Genomic DNA, 19,814 nt, shown 5'->3' with positions numbered 1-19,814 from the left:
AGTACGTCTCACCCATGCTTGGATCCAAATACTAAAGAGACTAAAATCAAGTTAATGAGCATTTATTATCCTTCAAACCCTCCAATCCAGAACTAGCATGTGTTAAAGGAGAGGAGTTAAATGAAGAGAGAGAAGACTAATCCATATTTAGTAGGGTACGCCTGACTAAAAATTTTTAGTCTCAAGACTAGTTTTAGCCCCTCTTTAGTCAGGGGTGCTTAGAACTTTAGCCTTTTAAAGAGACTATTTTTGGTCAGACTAAAATAAGTCCCTTGAATTCAAGCACCCTCTTAGGCCTGCTCATGCTGTATTAATTAATCAGAAAAGGCCGAAGACCTTTCTACCCCTCTTTTTTTTTTAGGGGAACTACCCTTCTTTGTGAACTCTTGCTCGGGCCCGTGACCCCGCCCGGCCCAGACCCGAGCCCAGGCGGGAACCGGCGGCGGCGGCGGCGACGGCGACGGTGACGGCCGTGGTCGCGCATCGGCAGTCCGGCGTCGCAACGAGCCTCAGCTCTCCCTCTCTCCCAGATCCGGCCGCTGCGCGCCCGAAGAACCGCCCCCCTACTCGACGGACGCCCGGCGAGATGCCGCGCGACCGCGACGAGCCGGCGGCCGTGCGCGTCTACACGGTCTGCGACGAGTCCAAGTAACCGCCGTCTTCCCACCCCCTCAACCCTATCCCAACAACTCCTGCTCCTCCTCCTCCGCGTCACCGCCGCTAACCCCTCCCCCCGTCTTCTCCCGAACCCCGATTCGGCCGCAGGTACCTCGTCGTCCGGAACGTGCCGGCCCTCGGATGCGGCGACGAGCTCGGCTCCGTGTTCGCGGCGTACGGCCCCCTGGAAGAGTGAGCCAGCAGCAGTGACCTGAATCCGCTTCTTCTTCTCCCTGCTAATGTTCAGTGCTCACCATTTATTTTGTTCTCTGTGTGTGTGTGTTTGTTTGGGTTTGGGTTCAGGTGCAAGCCCATGGACGCCGAGGACTGCGAGGAGTACACCGACGTCTACTTCATCAAGTTCGCGCAGGTCAGCAACGCGAGGTGACCGATACATGCATATATCTACCTCGTTCAAGTATAGGATTTTTTTGCTCCCTCTGTGGTGAAGAGAGTCGGTGATCGATTTGTGGACATGGTTTGCCGCGGTAGTCTCGCGTTTGTCGGGCATGGTTTAGATGCTCTTTTTAAGAACCATAAGGTTCGTTTGGTCCGGTCGATAAGATTCTCTTCTGTTTTCTGCCATTATGTATCTGATTCGGCAGTCATATCTATGAATATGAGACTGAAGGACGTGTGTAGCTTGCTGATCTACTGGACAATCAGTGTTTTGTGCTTCTGTAATTGAGGGGAAAATATTTGAGGCTTTTTATTCAGCACTATTAATGGAAGCGATTGAGGAAGGATGACTTGGGTAGGCTTTCCAGATGCAAAATCCGTTAATGTCGTATACTTCGATGCCAGTATGTGTGCTTTTACTTGGGGTTGCCAAGTCGTGAATGGAAGGAAGAACTGTATTATTTCCTGGACCGTCTTTGCAGGCATGATTTAGTTCAGGTCTTGTGGTCCTGTCCTCGACACTTGGGCAGCAAATCTGGAGTCAATAGTTGCACCAACTACGTACTTGTTTGGTGCCTTCTTTCGATTAATTTTTGTTTTTAAGTGTGGTAATGGTTCTGTCATGTTGCAGGTTTGCAAAGAGGAAGTTGGATGAGTCTGTATTTATGGGCAACCGGCTGCAGGTTTCATATGCACCTCAGTTTGAAAGTCTTCTGGATACCAAGGAGAAACTGGAAGTCAGGAGAAATGAAGTCCTCACACGAATAAGATGTATGGTTTCATTTTCCTTTTTAAGTATATCTGCATCGTAGAATGTATTATTGGGATGGCAGAATGCAATCGTAAGATATATCAAGGACTATCAGCATTGCTAGTATGTTTTCCTTGGTACTTGACTAGTTGGATTTAGATATTTCTTGCATTTTTCAGCACCTGCTGGAAGCAGACCTGAAGGGCTATCTCAATATTCACTGGGTCAGGGATCATCTAGTGGGAACCCACACCATCATATGAACTCCAACAAGAGGTTAATATTTGCATTCTTCATTTGGTTTTGTGCTGTAAAACTGATAATAAAAAATTGGCCATAATTTACTCATCGTATGAAATCGTGTTGCCCCTTCAGAATTTATATTGCTAGCATGATTTACTCCGATCATTGAATTTTATTATGGATGGCCGTGTTATGGTTCGCGCAGCTAAATATGGATGACCAGAGAAAAGTACAAACTAGTTAAGAAGTTTTATTAGATCATACAGGCATTTACTTCTTATGCCAATCTTTGTGTTTGGACTTTGTAAGTCATCTGGTTGCCAGCAATTTTGCCAGGTCGATGATCTAATGGAATAGCTCGCTGTTTGAGGCCAGACATATGCCCTGAGCTTCTGTGCATCAATGTGGATATTCTGACTTGACAGTACATTCCAAGATTCTGTGTCTTTTGAAGATTTTTTGTATGCAGAATTACGCTGCTTACCTAAATGCACAGAGCAAAACAATCTGACTGTTTTCCGAGAAAAAGACGAGCACCATGCTGACTTTACCATTAAAATTTCCTCTTATTATCTTCAGAGAATACGCGAAGACAATGCATGCTACTCATATCGAAGATGCTCGTTTCAGCCATGTGCCCTCTAATAAGGTATGTAGTATTAGTAGGACAATGTTTGGGTTGAAAACTAAGTAGTTGTTCATTGAGAAAATTGGGGCATTTAGTAAGCAGACCAGATTATCCTATAGGCAACTTTATTTGCAGAAAACTTAGGAAGAAACTTCAATACCAGAAAAGCCAACATTAGTGAACTAGCTCATACACAAAGTACCCGAGCAGGGCAAAATCTCTACCACCTTGTTATCGTGAGTGCAGGCATCAATCTTTAGGAGTTTCCAACAAATCCCTTTTTCCTAATCACGGTTTATCTTTTATTCTTGCCTTTAGTATAATGCGTTTTGATGCTATTTAATTGTTAGGACTATTTCCCGTCCGAGTCGATGAATGCAACTGTAAATCTAGTGAGGCAGAAGCTTGATAAGGTAAGAATATCCATTCCACCCACCATTTTCCGTGCAACAGCCACATGGATGACCTAAAATTTCCATTTTCAAAATTACCAGATACAGTCCGGCGGCGATACTTCCGATGCTGCTGCCGCTGCATCCAAGAAACCACGGGTTGATAACCGCAGGCGTATTTGAACCATTGGATGACACAGGCGTTCCGGCCTGTGTTTTAGCCTCTGTTTTGTGCACTTAGACTTACCCTGTCATCATTGTTGTGTGCACTTACCTTGTCGTCGTTCGCAGTAGGTCTTTGGCTTGTCGCTTAGCAATGTATGCTCCAGAGAAAATGGTGTATTGATGCCAGGCTCAGCAGCTGTTCATATGCTGCTTACTCTGTTGTGTTGTCCATAAGATTTGTCTTTCTCGCTAAGTGGTCATGTCCCTTGCAATCTCTTTGCTGTTTGGAGTGAAAACTGCTGCTGCTGCTGCCCTTTTCAGCTACCATATTGGTTGACAAACTGCAAATAAAAGTCAGAGGTGAGGAGTAACCCTGACCCAATCGTTTGCTTGTTATGTGCGTTATTAAACACACCATCTTTCTCATGACAGGTCAACTCAACACACACACTGTGATGTGAATCCGAAGACTTTCGCCGTTTGATTTTAATTTTTTTGCTACTCCAATTTATTTATCTGCTACTCCAGAAAATATGTTTGTAAGTAAGACATGGTCTCTTCTAGAAGCGATGTGGTAGTAGCAACTTAATTATGCTGATGTGGATGCTGGTGGTAGCCAGACAGCTCTAGCTTAGCTAGGCATGTGTGCTGCTAACACACCGTACTCCAGCATGTGTCTTTTGGTTGAGCGGTTGGTGGTGCCTGTGGTCGCAATTTAAAACGGGGTCCTCTCTAGGAATTTCAGAAGGAAAAAAAATAAGAATAATATCACCAGGCTGTTTTCAATTTCACTTTCTGATAAAGAAATGGCCAGGCTGCTTTCAATTTCTTTTTGGCACAAAAGAAAAATCCTAATTATGCCACACAATTTGTTAGATTTTTTTTGTTCCGCAAAAAAACTGTTGTTTTTTTTAAACACCAACCCCCTCCCCCTACTGTGCCATTTCATATACTGGGGGGAAATGCGTAATCTTTTCATACAACGGGTTGTATGTCAATGTAGAAACTAATATCCAAACATGTTGTGCCTAATTGTTTTCCTTTTCCTTGCAGACTCATGGTGTACATATTTTTGAGACTCATGCTGTACATACATTAGAATATGTGCAATATACGTATATTAGAAGTGTGTGCAATGACGTTCTCAATGTTTTTTTTTTTTGACCCGAATGACGTTCTCAATGTTTTTAAGACGTCTCGTATGTTTTTTGCCGGGTCTAAAAAATAGAAAAAGAAGCGAAAACCCCCCTTTTTGTCTCTCGGGATCATGTGACCCCTTCTCCAAAAAAAAGGAGACGTGCACTCATGCGATAAAATTCCAAGAAGAAGAAAACACAAGCAAATGACTATATTGTTTTTTTATGATACCATCTTCTTTCCAAGTGTTTCAATTTTGATAATCACATACTCCCTCCATAAAGAAATATAAGAGCGTTTTGCAAATGGTCAACAACAAACATGCTACAGGGGGTGGGGTGGGTGGTTGTCGGGGCTTTTGCCTGGAGCTGCAAAGGATTTACCGCCGGTGCTGGTGCTACAAACGATCAGCGACGCTTCATTGGATCTGCAAAGATTTTACCGTCGGTGCTCTGCTGCAAGGGGGTGGCGTCGCCGATACCGCTCCCTCGTTGCAAGGTTCTATGTCATTCCACCTGGACAGAGCCGTGATTGCAACATGCAGTGGCGGAGCTATGTACAACTTTGGACTTTGTTCCAAACCGTGAAGATTTTTTTGGGGGAGGACTTAGATGAGATATTTCTTTAGCATTTTATATCCTCAAACACTCATGTTTTAACCTCCCCCCTCCCACCAAGCAATTTCTACCTAGCTCCGCCACTGGCAGCATGGCTCGAATTGGAAAACGGGTCAGATGTTTCCCCCGGCCGCAACATGGGCTACATTCGCACGTGGGATCACGGTGAGCAGCCGGTCGGACGGACGTCTGGCTTGTAGAGTGTGAATCTAGCGGCTCGGGATGCGGCTGGTCTTCTCCTCACCATAGCCGGCCGACGCGTGGCATCCCTTCATCATTAACAAAAATGGATATTATTTTGGTATGCGGGCATTAATTAACCTCGAGGCATATGCATACATATATCAATAACTACAACACTGAATATATCATCACACACCAAAGGAGGAGTGTATGAGATGTATAAACGGGCATCTCCACCAATGTGTGCAGCTGCACAGCACAGACTGCTGATGGGAAGTATTCCCCTTCCTCTTTACCAAAACAGAAGAAAAAATCCATGCAAGGGAGCAGCAAAGAGTGAACGAGAGGGAAACAGCCGGGAAAAGGTGAAACAAAAGAAAAGGAAGCTCGGGCCAGGAGAGAGAAAAAAAGGAGGAGGAAATGGGAACTGGTGGCGCGGTGGGATGACGCGACGTCGGCTGCCGTCCTCCTGAGCCAGCCAGCCAGCGCAACCGCCTCCCTCCTTGTCGCGCCGGGGACGGACGGGCGGGCGGGCGAGCGGATCTCGGCCCGATCCGCGGCGGCCGGCGGGGCCATTCCGCGCCGGGACGGACCCTAGATCCGCGCCCCCACCCGCGAGATCTCGCGCCGATCGCCGCTGGGCGGGAGGCGGGCGGAGGGGCCGGAGGAGATGGCCGACGACCTCACCGACGCCGACTTCTTCGACAGGCTCGTCGACGACGACGACGACGACGAGGCCGGCCCCGCCCCAGCGCCCGCGCCCGCCGTGGTGGGTGCCTCGGAGGAGGAGCTGGCACGGGGCGCCTCCGGCCTCGGCCTCGCCGACAGCGGCGAGCCCGGGCCGTCGGCGGGGGCGTTGGGGCAGGTCGCGGCGCCGCGCCCTGTGGCCGGGGCGGCTCCGGAGGGCGGGTCGCCGGGCTCGGGGAGGGGCGCCGCCGTCCACACCACGGTCAAGCAGGTCCAGTGGGCCGCCTTCCGGGCCGACGGCGACGACGCCGGGCTCGACCCCTTCGGCGATCTGGGGACGGGTGCCGCCCAGGAGGAGGCGTTCCTCGGCACCGCGGCCGCGGACCAGACCTCGGGGAGCTCCACTGTCGGTGGGGGCGTGGATCATGGCTTCTTCGGCGGGAGACAGAGCTTAGATCAGGATCAAGGCTTTGTCGGGGTAAGCTCGGATCAGAGCACGGCCACGCAGCAGCTCGGCGGCACCGGTGCTGCTGTCGACTCCATGGATCCCAGGTACCTGGAGAGCATTTACCCCGGGTGGAAGTTCGATGAGGCGACGCAGCAGTGGTACCAGGCTGAAACTGTCCACACTGCCGGTGACAATGCGCAGCAGCTGCAGCAGCAATTTGGCACTTCCTACCTGCAGAACTCAGCGCAGGCCGGGCTGGAGACGATCGCAGAGGAGAGCTCCGTCGCGGGGAGTGCATCAGGCTGGGGACAGGGGCCTGTTTCGGAGTACCCGGCAAACATGCTGTTCTACGCGGAGTACCCAGGGTGGTACTTTGATACCGACAAGCAGGAGTGGCTATCGCTCGAGGCGTACCAGCAGGCCGTCATGCAGGCCAGCGCAGCTAGTCCTGTTCAGGTCGGCGCAAACCATGGTGTTGTTGCGCCTTCTGGTGGGATAAATTACAATGTCAACCAAGCAGAGGTTCCTGCTGTCAACAATCAGGTGGCCCAACATACCTACGGCCAGCAGAGCCAGTGGCAGCCGGATGCATTTGCTAACAGTATTCAACCTGAAAGTGCCACGAATAGCTTGGCAGGTAGTTTCTATGGTGCCGATCAGCACGCACATGCCGAATCCATCAGCCCCTCCACAAATCATCAGGTTCCTTTTAACACAGCCGAAACTTCAACAAGTCATTATGGCAACCTTCAGAATGACTACAGCACGATTGGTAGCCAACAAGCCGGTTACAATGGGTTCGAACCTTCAACGGTTTACCAGACCAGTCCAAAGGTGCTCCAGTCGTCCGCGGGTAACCAGGGCAGTTACAAGGCATTTGAACCTACCGCTGCTCACCACATTGGTGAGAACAAGGGTTCAGTGGCGTAGCTAGGGGGTGGCCAGGGTGGTCCATGGACCACCCTGGAATTTCCCCATAGCTTGTATATAGTGTAGTAAAAAAATATTTTTTAAAAAATAAATAAACTTATGAAAATATTTCTATTAATGGACCACCCTGGCTTATTGGGCTGGCTACGCTACTGCAAGGGTTCTACGCCTTTTACTGGTTTCCAGCCTGGTTACAAGGGATTCACTCCTTCCACGGTCCACCAGGCTGGTTACAAGGGATCTGGCACTTCTACGGGCCACCATACGAAGACATTTGAGCCTTCCTCAGGTCACCAGGCTGGCTACATGGGATCCCAACCTTCTACAGGTCAACATGCTGGTTACATGGGATCCCAACCTTCTACGGATCACCAGTCTAGTTACATGGGATTTGGAACTTCTACAAACCAGGGTTATGGTGATGCCAATGGTTTTGTAAATACACAAGGCTTTGTTCCAACAGGGAGTATGCACAACAGCCAGAAACAAGCTCATGCAAACACCCAAGCACACTTGTCTAACAGCTATCTCGGTACTGAGAACTCCATGAACTTCCCTCAGCAACAATTTAGTGGTGCAAATGCTTCGCACATGCAATTTGGTTACTCTCTGCGTGAAGAGATGTCATCGGCTGGACGCCCACCTCATGCTCTGGTTGCTTTTGGGTTTGGAGGAAAGCTTATGGTTATGAAAGAAACAAGCTCAATGGCCACAAACTTTAACAGTGGAAATCAGGTATGCTCATATCTTCCATGCAATATATTTTGATAACCAAGAGAAATTAGAAATTTTATTGTGAAGTAACTAAAAGTATCATATTTGGCAAATTAAGGGGATTTCTAGTGGAACGGTGTCTGTTCTTAATTTATCAGAGGTTGTCGCGGATAATGTCGATGCTTCGAGGATCACTGATGGCAGTGCACTTAGTTACTTCCATGTTCTATGCCGTCAACCTGTTCCTGGTCCTCTTGTTGGTGGAAGTGCTGCATCAAAGGATGTAAATAAATGGCTCGATGAGATGATTACATGGTATGCGTCTTCCACCAATGAATACCAGAAAGGTGATCCTCGCAAGTTGCTTATTTCATTGCTGAAGATACTATGTCAGCACTATGGGAAACTACGTGCACCTTTTGGGTCTGATCCATCACAAGAGGTACTTCTTTCTTTCTTCCTTTCATGCTTTACTCTGTTGCAGTTATAGTTCTACTGTTACTTCTGTTACCATTCTATTGTGCGCCTGCTCCCCTTTACTATATTTTTATTCATTTGGAACTTTCATCAGAAGGAGGATCCCCATAATGCATGTTCTACTTAATCAACCTTGTGATAATGCCACATAGTGCAAGTAAACTAATACGATTGGTAGGATTAACATTTCTGAATGTTTATGCTAGATGCAGCAGACTTGTTTTTTTTTATAATTCTGTTTGGTATTATTGCCTGGCCATATTGTAGGTTGTGATTTTACATTTTCCACTTTGTTGAACTCTACCTACTGGCTACTGCTAAGGCAACTGGTTCCAACCTGTTTCATGGTCCTTATTTAGGTGACAACTAAAATGGTTCCTTTCAAGATTAAGACCATTATTGAGTTAATTTTCATCAAGTAGCATCTCAAATTATAGATTGGTATTATTGGTCTAGAATTATGTGAATGTCTAACTCGTCTTAGCAATATATTAGGTGGAACCTAGCAAAATTTCATTGTTGAGTAACATAAAGGATAATTTGACTATTTCTGTAACCTTTACACATCTGATTCTTGTTTAAATTCCTGGTTATAGGATACAAACGGTCCAGAGATGGCAGTAACCAAGCTCTTTTCATCTTGCAAGAGAAGTAGCGATCATATGGGAGATTTTGGGTCGAATGTTCCTTTCATGCAAAATATCCCCTCTGAAATTCAGATGCAGGTACTTCTTATATCCTGTGTCATGCCATATTTAACCAAATATCCCCCAGTTGAGGCAACTACTCTGCTTGTAGGCTGTTGCGCAAGAGGTACAAGCTCTTCTAGTATCTGGCAGAAGAAAAGAGGCTCTTCTGCATGCTCAGGAAGGTCAACTGTGGGGGCCTGCAGTCATACTTGCTTTACAACTTGGCGATAATGTTAGTTTAACTTGATTAAACTTCTTTCTTTCGTCTGTAACAGTTTCTTGCTTTAGCTGTCTGGTTTCCAGTTACCTAAATTAGTTTTTTTCTCCTTCATTTGATTGGTGATGCAGTTCTACGTGGATACTGTGAAGAAAATGGCTCAGTGCCACTTTATTTCTGGGTCACCTTTGCGAACATTGTGCCTTCTCATTGCTGGTCAACCTGCAGATGTTTTTAATGTAGAGAACAACAGCAACATCAACTATGATACACTAGGTGCATCCCAACAACCTATGCAGGTAATTACTTAGTTATGATTTCTTCACTTGCGAGATGCATTGTTATTTTCAACAGTTAATGATTATCATATAGGCACTGTCTTTCTCATGTTGTTATGTAACATAATATATTCCTCCTGTTCAGATATTTGCTCATTATCTTAGGAATGATCTGTTTCAGAATTTTTATCCACTGAGGAAATCAAGAGTATAATTTTTGCGATGGCTTGACTCTCTGATCCCACTTTAATGCTGTGAAAGAGACTAAGTAGTTGTAGTAAGCCATTCTGTTGGTGTATGTATGGCTATTTGTCATTTTGTTTTCTTAGAGCTGGTGCTTCTTATTTATTGGTTACTGCACTGAAATGGAAGCGTGATATTATTGATTACTAGTGTCACGGGTTCTAAATGTTGCTTACAAAAATGATTGCCCTTTTACTATCATTGCATGTATCAGTTAGTCCAGTTTCTAACTTCTGAATTTCTGCTTAACTTGTGACTGACTCCATAACGTCGTGTTTCTGTGGGACAGCCTAATCCTAATGGTATGTTGGATGACTGGGAAGAGAATTTGGCTATTATAACTGCAAACAGGACAAAAGGTGATGACCTAGTTATTACCCATCTTGGAGATTGCCTTTGGAAAGAGAAAAATGAGGTTTGTATGACACATATTCGGAGATATATGTGTTCCTTCCTTTTTGTGATCAAGTACCTTATGGAGCTACTTGATACAGGTTGCAGCTGCTCATTCATGCTACTTAGTCGCTGAACTAAACATTGACCCATACTCTGAAAGTGCTCGGTTATGTCTCATTGGTGCAGACCATTTGAAATGTCCTCGAACATTTGCCAGCCCTGAAGCCATTCAGGTCTGCTACAACTTCCTTATTACTTGCAAAAAAATCAAGCTCAGTGCAAGTTTACTTCAAAACTTTCTTGTGTTGTATATTGAAGAAGAGGCTTTAGTCCACAGTGTGTTCTAAACAATCATTATGTGGATACATATGCATGATCTTGCATAGTCTATTACTTGTTTTTTTTTTGGCCATTCACTCCTCTGGACTAATATATTTGAAATGCAACTACAGAGGACAGAGGTTTATGAATATACAAAGGTGCTTGGTAATTCTCAGTATATCCTGCTACCCTTCCAGCCATATAAGCTAATATATGCGTACATGCTTGCGGAAGTGGGAAGGCTCGCTGATTCCTTGAGGTAGGTTATTGCCTTGTGTTTTGCATGATTAGACAATGACTTGAGTGTTTTCCCTAGAATCTGTCCTTGCACAGTGTGACCGAATTAGATCACCTCTTCAAGGTACTGCCAAGCTTCTATGAAGGTGCTGAAAGCTTCCGGCCGTGCTCCAGAACTGGAAGCATGGAAACAATTATTTTCCTCCCTGGAGGACAGGATACGCACTCACCAGCAGGTACAACCTTACATAATTATAATATTTGTGTATGCTGTTCTACTGGATTCCAAATCCTGTTCTGCATAGTAGCTGAGGTGTGCACCTCCTTCGTTAATCACTAACCCACTTGCTTTACCTTTTTTAGGGTGGGTATGGAACGAATTTAGCCCCTGCGAAACTAGTTGGAAAGTTATTTACCTCGCTTGATAAATCTATATCCCGCATGATGGGCACACCATCCGCAACACTTCCACCAGTGCCACAGGGCTCTGTTGGTGATAAGGAAACCTATTCAGCACCTGCAGCTGCAAAATTTGTAAATAGTCAATCATTAATGACGATGTCATCATTAACTGCATCCCCTTCAGTGCATTCTATTACTGAAATGGCAGAGAATAGTGGTGGCGCTGGCAGGAAGATTGCACACAACAGAAGTGTTTCTGAACCAGACTTCGGCAAAACACCAAAACAGGTATATAACTTTTTTTATAGAGGAAGAGAGATGTAGCAGCTTTTTTATCAATGGATGTTCTGCAAGGAAGATGTTTCATTTCTCCCTTCTCACTCCATATTGAATAAATCTATTAGGGTGCACGATCGGATAATACACAGAGCAGTGCATCAGGTTCAAGATTTGGTTGGATCAGCTCCACACTGCAAAAGACAATGGGATTTGTTTCAAAATCCCGCCAGGTGAGTTATGAAATTGCAGTATCTCCATCATTGTTCAGTTTTCTTATCTACATAGCAATGCTGATGCTGAAATCCTGTTGTTCCGAAGGCAAAATTAGGGCAACAGAACAAGTTTTACTATGATGAAAAGTTGAAGCGATGGGTAGAGGAAGGTGCTGAGATTCCTGCCGAGGAGCCTCCTCTCGCTCCACCTCCAACAAAATCCTCATACCAGAATGGAATGCCAGACTATAACTTAAATGGCCCTACTAGTGGAATGCATACTCCTAATGGAGTGGCAGAACGAAGATCTCCAAAACATGCAGATCATGGTTTGGGGATGCCGCCAATTCCACCCAGCCAGAACCAGTTTTCTGCTCGTGGACGAACGGGTGTCCGGTCCAGGTATTTCAGCACTGGGGACATTTGCTTTCAGTTCATTTTCTCTAATTTTTCTGTCAACAAGATAAAACTTTAGTATTTTGTTCATTTTAGATATGTGGACACATTCAATAAGGCTGGTGCAACTGGAGCAGCCCAGTCTTATAACAGGCCAGCTGCTCCGTCTGTGACACCACCTACCGGTGCTAGGTTCTTTGTGCCCACTGCGGCTGCTGTCGCTGCAGAGCAGATGCCTAGCCAATCAGTGGAGACACGTGGCGAAACCTTCCAACGGGATGAGCGCTCATCCTCACCGCCAGCGGAAACATCATTTTCATCACCCCCACCAGCAGCACAATTTTCATCACCAATGTCATCTACCATTCAGCGGTACCCGAGCATGGACAACATTGCTACACCGAACCAGGCACCCTGGATGTCCCCGGGAAGTAACAGCAGCTCATTCGCATCAAGATCACGAGCAGCATCATGGAGTGGAACATACTCTGACCAATTCAGTTCCACGGCAGGGGCTAGGTCACCTGACGGACCGACTGTGCCCTCGCCACAAATGCCTGGCAGACCCCCCTCGCACAGTCGTTCAAACAGCAACTCGTCTGTGCAGTTTACCGGCTTGACAGAGGATCTTCACGAGGTTGAGCTCTGAAAAGTGAGGTGACTGCTCAGCATGATCGCCGTGTCAGCCATGATTCAGCCCACACAACCTTGGTTAACCGCGGTTCTTCCAGCAAACCCCAACTAAGTTAAAAGGTGAAAGGAGCTGTTCACAGCGAATCAAGTGATGATTGCCAGGACAGAGATGGACAGACATCCCCTCCAATTTTGAATGAAACCTTGGGGGAAACCGCACCGAAACCGAGGTGCGCCAGGCGCGTACTACATAAGTACAGTCTTGGTTTTTTGAGTATTTAGTAGCTATATGTTGGTTGTTATTATGTTTACTAGAGCGCAGGAGAACAGAGCCGGGCATCCTTTTTTTCGTTGCGTGTGATGAAAAGCAACATCTGGATGCCATTGTACAGATAATCCGCCTCTACCCCTGATTCATTGTTCGAAGGCGCAAACCAGTTCAACCCCCTCATTCTTTTTTGGTTTTGATGAGAATAGAAGATAGAGATAATCTGTCTGTTATTCTAGTAGTGTAAGAAAGGAAGGCCTGATCACGTCGTAGAAAGTGTTGTTGTTGTTGTTGTTGTTGTTGTTGTTGTTGTTATACTTGTCTGTACTTGTTCCCATACCATGGTATATTGTACTACTGTATTATTCTTTGGAGATGATTCAATTCTTTTGCCCCGGTTAAACTAAGCGCATAAAAGAGCTCATTGCCCCCTTGTGAGTTGATAGCTATTTGTGCTCAGCAAGTTTTTTGTTTTTGTTGATCTTGGTAGGTGTGGTTTGATACAATTTCGTGTATGCGTTCTTTGTTGCTTGACCCAAATTGTGAAACTATGGTGTGGGGTTTGTGATATCCGGAATTATACCGATTGAACACCTTGTGATTCACCGGCTTATGTTCGATCCCCGGACCCGTTGCTCATGGATTATGCAAGCGGGATGAGACGTATTCGAGGAGGAGGATGGGTGCTGGATTGTTGGGAGTTATCCCACTCACGGAGTTCAAATCAAATTATCAAATCGTCATCATGGCGCTCGTATTTACACACGGGTTTGTCCTAAAGGATACCAATGCAACATCTTTCGACTTGTGGAGTTATGCTTGAAGCTTCAGGTGATCAAGGGCAACCTCTTGTAATCGCAAAAGAAAAGAAAAAACAGTCCAATTCTTTTTGGTTCACTCTGTATGTGCTAATATCTACTTCGTGTATTCAAAAAATACCACTATAAATTAGAAAAGTAATTTGATTCAAAAAATGTCACCGTGGCAGTGGCATACGTCGAAGTATCCAACTGTTGACGACTGCATTTTTCTTAAATTGTCTCAATAGTGTCTTTAGTATACACGAATATTTCATTGGCATATAATATGTTTATTCTTTTTTTGTGGGTGATATAATACGTTTATTTATTGTATATAATTATACTCTAGATGAGTGTTTTTTATCTATGTAAATGAATATTTTTACTGTATAGTAAATTTTCTGAAAGAAGAATTTTTTGTATCCTCTTCGGTCTTTTTTAGTCTGCATATAAGTTTTGTCCACAGTCAAAATATCTCTATTTTGATCAAACATACAGAAAAAAATCAACATTCACAATGCCAAAACATATTGTTAAATTGGTTACGAAATGTAGTTTCATAGTGTGTGTGTGTGTATATAAATGGTATTGTAGATATTAATATTTTCTAATGTAGATTTGGTCAAACTTTAGAATGTTTGGGTTGACAAAAATCTAATACGCGGAGGAAAAAAAAAGACAGGAGGAGTATAAGATAGACAATCGGCAGTCAACATGAGACTGACGCACGGGGCCCACTTGGTCAAATACCAGACCACGCAGGTCATCTTCACCACTCCCTCGTTCTCGCTCGCACCACCGCTCCACGTATCCCCTCGCCGCCGCCGCCGCCGCCGCCGTCCGCCGCCGCCATGCTCCGGCTACGTGGCTGCGTCCTCACCCAGCTCCTCTCTTCTCCAGCCACCTCTCCCGTACCCCATCTCCGCCGCCTCATCTCCGCGGCCGCGCCCGCCGTTTCCCCAAACATCGGATTCGCCGTGGAGGAGTACCTCGTCGCCACTTGCGGCCTCACGCGAACACAGGCCGTCAAGGCCTCCCCCAAGCTCTCCCACCTCAAGTCCCCCGCCAAGCCCGACGCCGTGCTCGCCTTCCTCGCCGGCCTCGGCCTCTCCGCCGCCGACGTCGCCTCCGTCGTCGCCAAGGACCCGCTGCTACTCTGCGCTAAAGTGGAGAAGACCCTGGCACCCGTCGTCGACGGGCTCACCGGCCTCGGCCTCTCGCGTCCTGAGATCGCGCACCTCGTCTCGGTCGCCGGCGAAAAGTTCCGCTGTAGAGCCATCATCTACAGGCTGCACTACTACCTGGCCCTCTTCGGCTCCTCCGGGAAACTCCTCCGGGTGCTCGACCGCAGCCCCTACATTCTCTCGTCCAACCTCGAGAGGGTGGTGAAGCCCAACGCCGCGTTCCTGAGGGAGTGCAGGATAGGTGCTTGTGATATTGCCAAGCTGTGTGTCGCTCAGCCGAGGATGCTCACCTCCAATGTGGAGCGCGTCCGGGCGATGGCGGCGCGCGCTGAAGGCCTAGGTGTGCCCCGTGGCTCCAGGATGTTCTGGCGCATGCTGAATGCCCTTGCGTTTCTCCGCGAGAAGGATATCACCGCCAAAGTGGAGTACTTGAAGGACACTTTCAGATGGTCCGATGCTGAGGTGGGCATTGCTCTTTGTAAGGCCCCGATGGTGCTGGCGTTGTCCAAGGACCTGCTGCAGAGGAAGTCGGAGTTCCTGATCTCTGAGGTGGGGTTGGAACCGGCATACATTGCTTATCGGCCGACATTGCCCACTTACAGCCTGGAGGGCCGACTAAGGCCCCGGTACTACACTTTGAAGTTTCTTAAGGAAAATGGATTGCTAGATCATGACCGAGACTACTATTGTGCAGTCGTGCTGCCAGAGGAGGTATTCATGGAGAAGTTCATATGCCCCTACAAGGAAGCTGCACCACAACTCGCTGAAGACTATGCAGCAGCGTGCAAAGGGGAAGTGCCGGCTAGATTCAGATTTACATGAAGCAAGGCCTGTATGAAAATTTCATAACCGGGTATGACACAACAGAAGTTTCACTCTCTGCATCAAGCCGTTCATTCCTCATGTTATTGACACATATATTGGAACTAGGAGAGTGTGAGATCACGGCATCCTACTAATGCTTTGAAGTGAGTAGTATTTCTGCACACTGTCTTTATGTTCTGAAATAGCCATGAAAATTTTGAACTTCTTTTTCCGCGGGAAACATTTTTGGATTTGTTGTTGGCCTGTTGGCCACAATGTGCTGATCACTATTGAGGATGCAGTTTTGATCTAGTTCTTCTGAGATTTCATTAGTTTGTATCAAGTTGATTTGTTTATTTGTCTCATGTATTTTTGGATGGCCTACTAGCTGATACTTTTCCAGGGGCATTTGATCTCAGAACTGAATAGTTGAGTAGTAGGCTAGTGGCATTTTTCTTGACAGTTTACTTGTATATCACTACGACGTAACAGATATTTCAAATGCCCTGGTATTCTTACCGTAGAAGCAAATCGATAGTTGTATGGTATAGTGTTGAAAAGCAGATGTCGTCTCATACAGTAAAGGAATTTATATTATGGTAACCCTAGAAAGGCTTATGACATCATTACAATGTTAATTCAGCCATATCTTTAAGCTAATTTTATTCCATATTAGCACTATCTGTATAGATAATGAGGACATCTTTATCCCTGAGCATAGGATAGTCAAGTGGTTTTATGCACTATCCTTATTTGCAATTTCTATCTGGCAAGTCGGTAAAGGAAAAGAAAAAAGGCAGATGGGAGGCCATGTTGTATAGTAGACTAGACATGCTATGCACCTCAATTTAAGAACCAATTTGTTTGAGGATGGTGCATATTTGTTTGTTCTTGATGTGAAACTGGATAGATGGTGCTTTTGTCTTTTTCCGGCGGACAAGATGAAACATGACGGCCATGAATTTGATATACTATGCATGATTCTGAAGGCTCTGTTAGTTAATGATACCCTGAAGCTTCAGTGACAACTGACAAGTATGGCCTGACGACAGCATGGATTTTATTCAGGGAAGCTCCTACTTCTCTAACTTTTTTGAATTTTATTTTCTGTCCTATAACAATCTGACATGCATTTTATTTCTCAAAGAAAGGAGAAAATGTGCAAGAAATTTCTATTGTTATTTCAGGATCAAGATCTTTCGGATATCATACTATTACTTTCTTCTCTTTATTTTTGTAAACTCATGATGAAATGACGATGTGCATAGCTGTCCAATGAATCCACTTAAATGGGTATATTTTCATGTGAGTGCACCAAAAGTTAAATGCTTAAAATTGTTTTACCTTAGTATAAAGTGCACATTTAGTCTCTAATACACCGAAGACCTGTGATGAAAACCACTTAACCAAGTGTAAAGAGTAGATGATTCTCCCATTCTTATTTCTAGAATTCATTTGTCCAACATTTCGCTGAATGTTGTGTGTGCAGATGCGAGAAAGAAAAAAACTGAAAGAATGTTGGGCAAGATTTTGGTGAAGAAGACCGCTATGGTCCTCCGATATTGCTTTCCTCATTTGTGCACACACTTTGGATATTGGATCTATTTACTAGTTGCTCATGCCCTACAAGTGGCGACATGTGGCGGCAAAAGCGGAAGGAGAAGGCATTGTGAATGGGGAAGATTATTGCTGAGAACTTGTCGTGGCCCCTTAAAAGTGAGAGAGTTGTTAAGTTTTTGAAAGGTAACTCCTCAAAATTTTGAGGAATTAACTTGATAGGAGTTAGGCTAAAAAAGAATATTTTGAGGAGTTAAACCTTTTAAGGGGTTGGCTAGAGATGCCTTAACTTGTGCGAAGAAAAGAATCGATACACAATGTTGCTCCAACATTGCTTCACTCAACAAACTAGTTTATATCCCGGCGCTCACATTTGTATTTGCATTTCAATGTGATCACATTTCTTTCAATTATTGGCCACTCAATCTCCCTCCCTCGCGGCATGTGATTAGGGCACACATGTTTATGTTCTTGAAATCACAACGAGGAAGAAAAATATAAATAAAAACACATATATTTTTGGGAGAAATATCATCCAAAGTTCTTTTGAGACACAATATCATCTAAATCAGTCACTTTTGATCTGATAATAATAACTAGCCACTTTATTTTTCTTGGGTTTTTTTAGAGAACCTTATTTTTGTTGGGTGGTTATTTTTAGGGCATTTGGGCTGATCTAAATTGTTTTTTTATCAACTTGAGCTGATCTAAATGGGTCTCTAATTCTCTATAGTCCAACTCAGTCCAGCCCAGCCCATCAAGGGTGGACCAGACGCCACACCGACGCAAACCCTCACCACTCTCCCCTCCGTCTCGCACCATTCCCTCGCCGGCGGCGCCGCCTCGCCGACGCCGCCATGCTCCGCCTCCGGCGCAGCGTGCTCGCCAAGCTCCTCCCGTATCCTTCCGTCTTCCCCGTCTCTCCTCTCCACCGCCTCATCTCCACCACGGCGCCGGCCCCCGCCGTCGCCCCCAGCACCGGGTTCGCCGTGGAGGAGTACCTCGTCTCCACCTGCGGCCTCACCCGACCGCAGGCCCTCAAGGCCTCCGCCAAGCTCTCCCACGTCAAGTTCCCCTCCAACCCCGACGCCGTCCTGGCCTTCCTCGCCGGCCTCGGCCTCTCCGGCGCCGACGCCGCCGCCCTCGTCGCCAAGGACCCCAAGTTCCTCTGCGCCGACGTGGGGAGAACCCTGTCCCCCGTCGCCGCGGGGCTCGCCGGCCTCGGCCTGTCGCCTTCCGAGGTCACCCGCCTCGTCTCGCTCGCCCCCGACAAATTCCGCTGCAGATCCATCGTCTCCAAGCTGCACTACTACCTGCCTCTCGTCGGGTCCTACGAGAACCTCCTCGGGGTGCTGAGGTATGGCTCCTGCCTCGTCTCGTCCGACCTGGAGAGGGTGGTCAAGCCCAACGTCACCTTCCTGCGGGAGTCCGGGCTAGCTGACTGCGACATTGCCAAGCTGTGCGTCACTCTCCCATGCCTGCTCACCTCCGGCTCGGAGCGCATCCAGGCGTTGGTGCTGTGCGCCGAAGGCCTCGGCATACCCCGTCGGTCCGGGATGTTCAGGCACGCGCTGCATGCTGTCGCATTTGTCGGCGAACAGAAGGTCACCGCCAAATTGGATTACTTGAAGAAGACGTTTGGGTGGTCAGATGCTGAGGTCGGCGTTGCTGTGTCCAAGTATCCGATGCTGCTGACCAAGTCTCACCACATGCTGCAGAGCAAGTCAGAGTTCCTGATCTCTGAGGTGGGCTTGGAACCAGCATTCATTGCTCATCGGCCTGTAATTATCTGTCTTAGCCTGGAGCGCCGGCTCAGGCCCCGGTACTACGTTTTAAAGTTTCTCAAGGAAAATGGATTGCTCAAGGGTGATCCGAGCTATTATACAGTTGTCAAGGTGAATGAGAATGTTTTCGCGCAGAGGTACATGTGCCCTTACAAGGAAGCTGCACCATACCTCGCTGAAGACTATGCAACCGCTTGCGGAGGGGAAGTGCCGGCTAGATTCGTATTTGCATGAACTGAGAACACAATATTGAAATTTTGATGCTTACTGTACCACATATTCCACTTTATGCAGTAAGCTTGTAAGCTTTGTTTCAGTGTTCTTGCCTAACTAAATGTTGGCTGTCTGATATAGTATGTCTGTCACTGCTTGTTTGTTAGTTGCTAATGCTTCATGAAGCTAATTATTAGAGACATGACTCCTGGTATCTCCATGTCATCGTTCATTAGAGAAGAAAGCATGGCATGGTTATGAACTTGTTCTTCCTTGCGCCATATCGACACACATATTGAAAGTTTCTGCAATATCAGTTCATTCTGCAATATCAGTGAGTATGCATGCACTCTTGATATCTTTCCATGAAGGAAGATCCTCAGTTTGGCCACGGAGATGATATGAGCTAATCTAATTTCAAATGAACTCACATAAATTCCCTTCGATGAAAATTTCTGTACCCCACCTTTTTT

The 19,814-nt window shown here is 46.3% G+C and overlaps 4 protein-coding genes across 5 annotated transcripts; all 4 read left to right on the top strand.

The window, feature by feature from the left end:
- The first annotated feature begins 353 nt into the window (after positions 1-353).
- Positions 354-3,488, top strand: LOC123143023 (RNA-binding protein 48). Of its 2 annotated transcripts, XM_044561782.1 has the most exons (8): positions 354-648; positions 766-849; positions 961-1,041; positions 1,688-1,827; positions 1,987-2,083; positions 2,630-2,699; positions 3,029-3,091; positions 3,173-3,488. In XM_044561782.1, exons 1-8 carry the CDS (start codon positions 587-589, stop codon positions 3,251-3,253), a joined length of 678 nt encoding a protein of 225 aa, XP_044417717.1. In that variant the 5' UTR covers positions 354-586; the 3' UTR covers positions 3,254-3,488. The 2 variants fall into 2 exon arrangements, with proteins under 2 accessions (XP_044417717.1, XP_044417718.1); XM_044561783.1 differs by lacking the exons at positions 354-648; positions 766-849 and having other exon boundaries at positions 882-1,027.
- A 2,008-nt stretch (positions 3,489-5,496) lies between these two features.
- On the top strand, positions 5,497-13,402 carry LOC123143022 (protein transport protein SEC16A homolog). The gene is made up of 14 exons (XM_044561781.1): positions 5,497-7,223; positions 7,398-7,972; positions 8,070-8,393; positions 9,025-9,153; positions 9,227-9,349; positions 9,466-9,633; positions 10,145-10,270; positions 10,350-10,484; positions 10,704-10,831; positions 10,934-11,045; positions 11,173-11,499; positions 11,616-11,720; positions 11,809-12,104; positions 12,195-13,402. Exons 1-14 carry the CDS (start codon positions 5,843-5,845, stop codon positions 12,745-12,747), a joined length of 4,482 nt encoding a protein of 1,493 aa, XP_044417716.1. The 5' UTR covers positions 5,497-5,842; the 3' UTR covers positions 12,748-13,402.
- Positions 13,403-14,533: 1,131 nt separating this feature from the next.
- On the top strand, positions 14,534-17,676 carry LOC123143021 (uncharacterized). Its single transcript, XM_044561780.1, has 2 exons — positions 14,534-15,836; positions 15,914-17,676. Exon 1 carries the CDS (start codon positions 14,651-14,653, stop codon positions 15,803-15,805), a length of 1,155 nt encoding a protein of 384 aa, XP_044417715.1. The 5' UTR covers positions 14,534-14,650; the 3' UTR covers positions 15,806-15,836; positions 15,914-17,676.
- A 405-nt stretch (positions 17,677-18,081) lies between these two features.
- On the top strand, positions 18,082-19,481 carry LOC123143020 (uncharacterized). Its single transcript, XM_044561778.1, has one exon. It carries the CDS (start codon positions 18,202-18,204, stop codon positions 19,360-19,362), a length of 1,161 nt encoding a protein of 386 aa, XP_044417713.1. The 5' UTR covers positions 18,082-18,201; the 3' UTR covers positions 19,363-19,481.
- The last annotated feature ends 333 nt before the right edge of the window (positions 19,482-19,814 follow it).

This window comes from Triticum aestivum, chromosome 6D, assembly GCF_018294505.1.
Source record: "Triticum aestivum cultivar Chinese Spring chromosome 6D, IWGSC CS RefSeq v2.1, whole genome shotgun sequence".
In the NCBI taxonomy this organism is placed as follows: Eukaryota; Viridiplantae; Streptophyta; class Magnoliopsida; order Poales; family Poaceae; genus Triticum; species Triticum aestivum.
The sequence above is the reverse complement of the archived record's forward strand: the minus strand, read 5'-3'. Positions and strand labels throughout refer to the sequence as shown.

Coding starts and splice junctions, on each gene's coding strand:
- LOC123143022 (XM_044561781.1), top strand. CDS start 5,843: ATGGCCGACGACCTCACCGACGCCGACTTCTTCGACAGGCTCGTCGAC. Junction 7,224..7,397: donor CCACATTGGTGAGAACAAGG/GTTCAGTGGCGT, acceptor GCTACTGCAAGG/GTTCTACGCCTTTTACTGGT. Junction 7,973..8,069: donor ACTTTAACAGTGGAAATCAG/GTATGCTCATAT, acceptor TGGCAAATTAAG/GGGATTTCTAGTGGAACGGT.
- LOC123143021 (XM_044561780.1), top strand. CDS start 14,651: ATGCTCCGGCTACGTGGCTGCGTCCTCACCCAGCTCCTCTCTTCTCCA.
- LOC123143020 (XM_044561778.1), top strand. CDS start 18,202: ATGCTCCGCCTCCGGCGCAGCGTGCTCGCCAAGCTCCTCCCGTATCCT.
- LOC123143023 (XM_044561782.1), top strand. CDS start 587: ATGCCGCGCGACCGCGACGAGCCGGCGGCCGTGCGCGTCTACACGGTC. Junction 1,828..1,986: donor AGTCCTCACACGAATAAGAT/GTATGGTTTCAT, acceptor TGCATTTTTCAG/CACCTGCTGGAAGCAGACCT. Junction 2,084..2,629: donor CATATGAACTCCAACAAGAG/GTTAATATTTGC, acceptor TATTATCTTCAG/AGAATACGCGAAGACAATGC.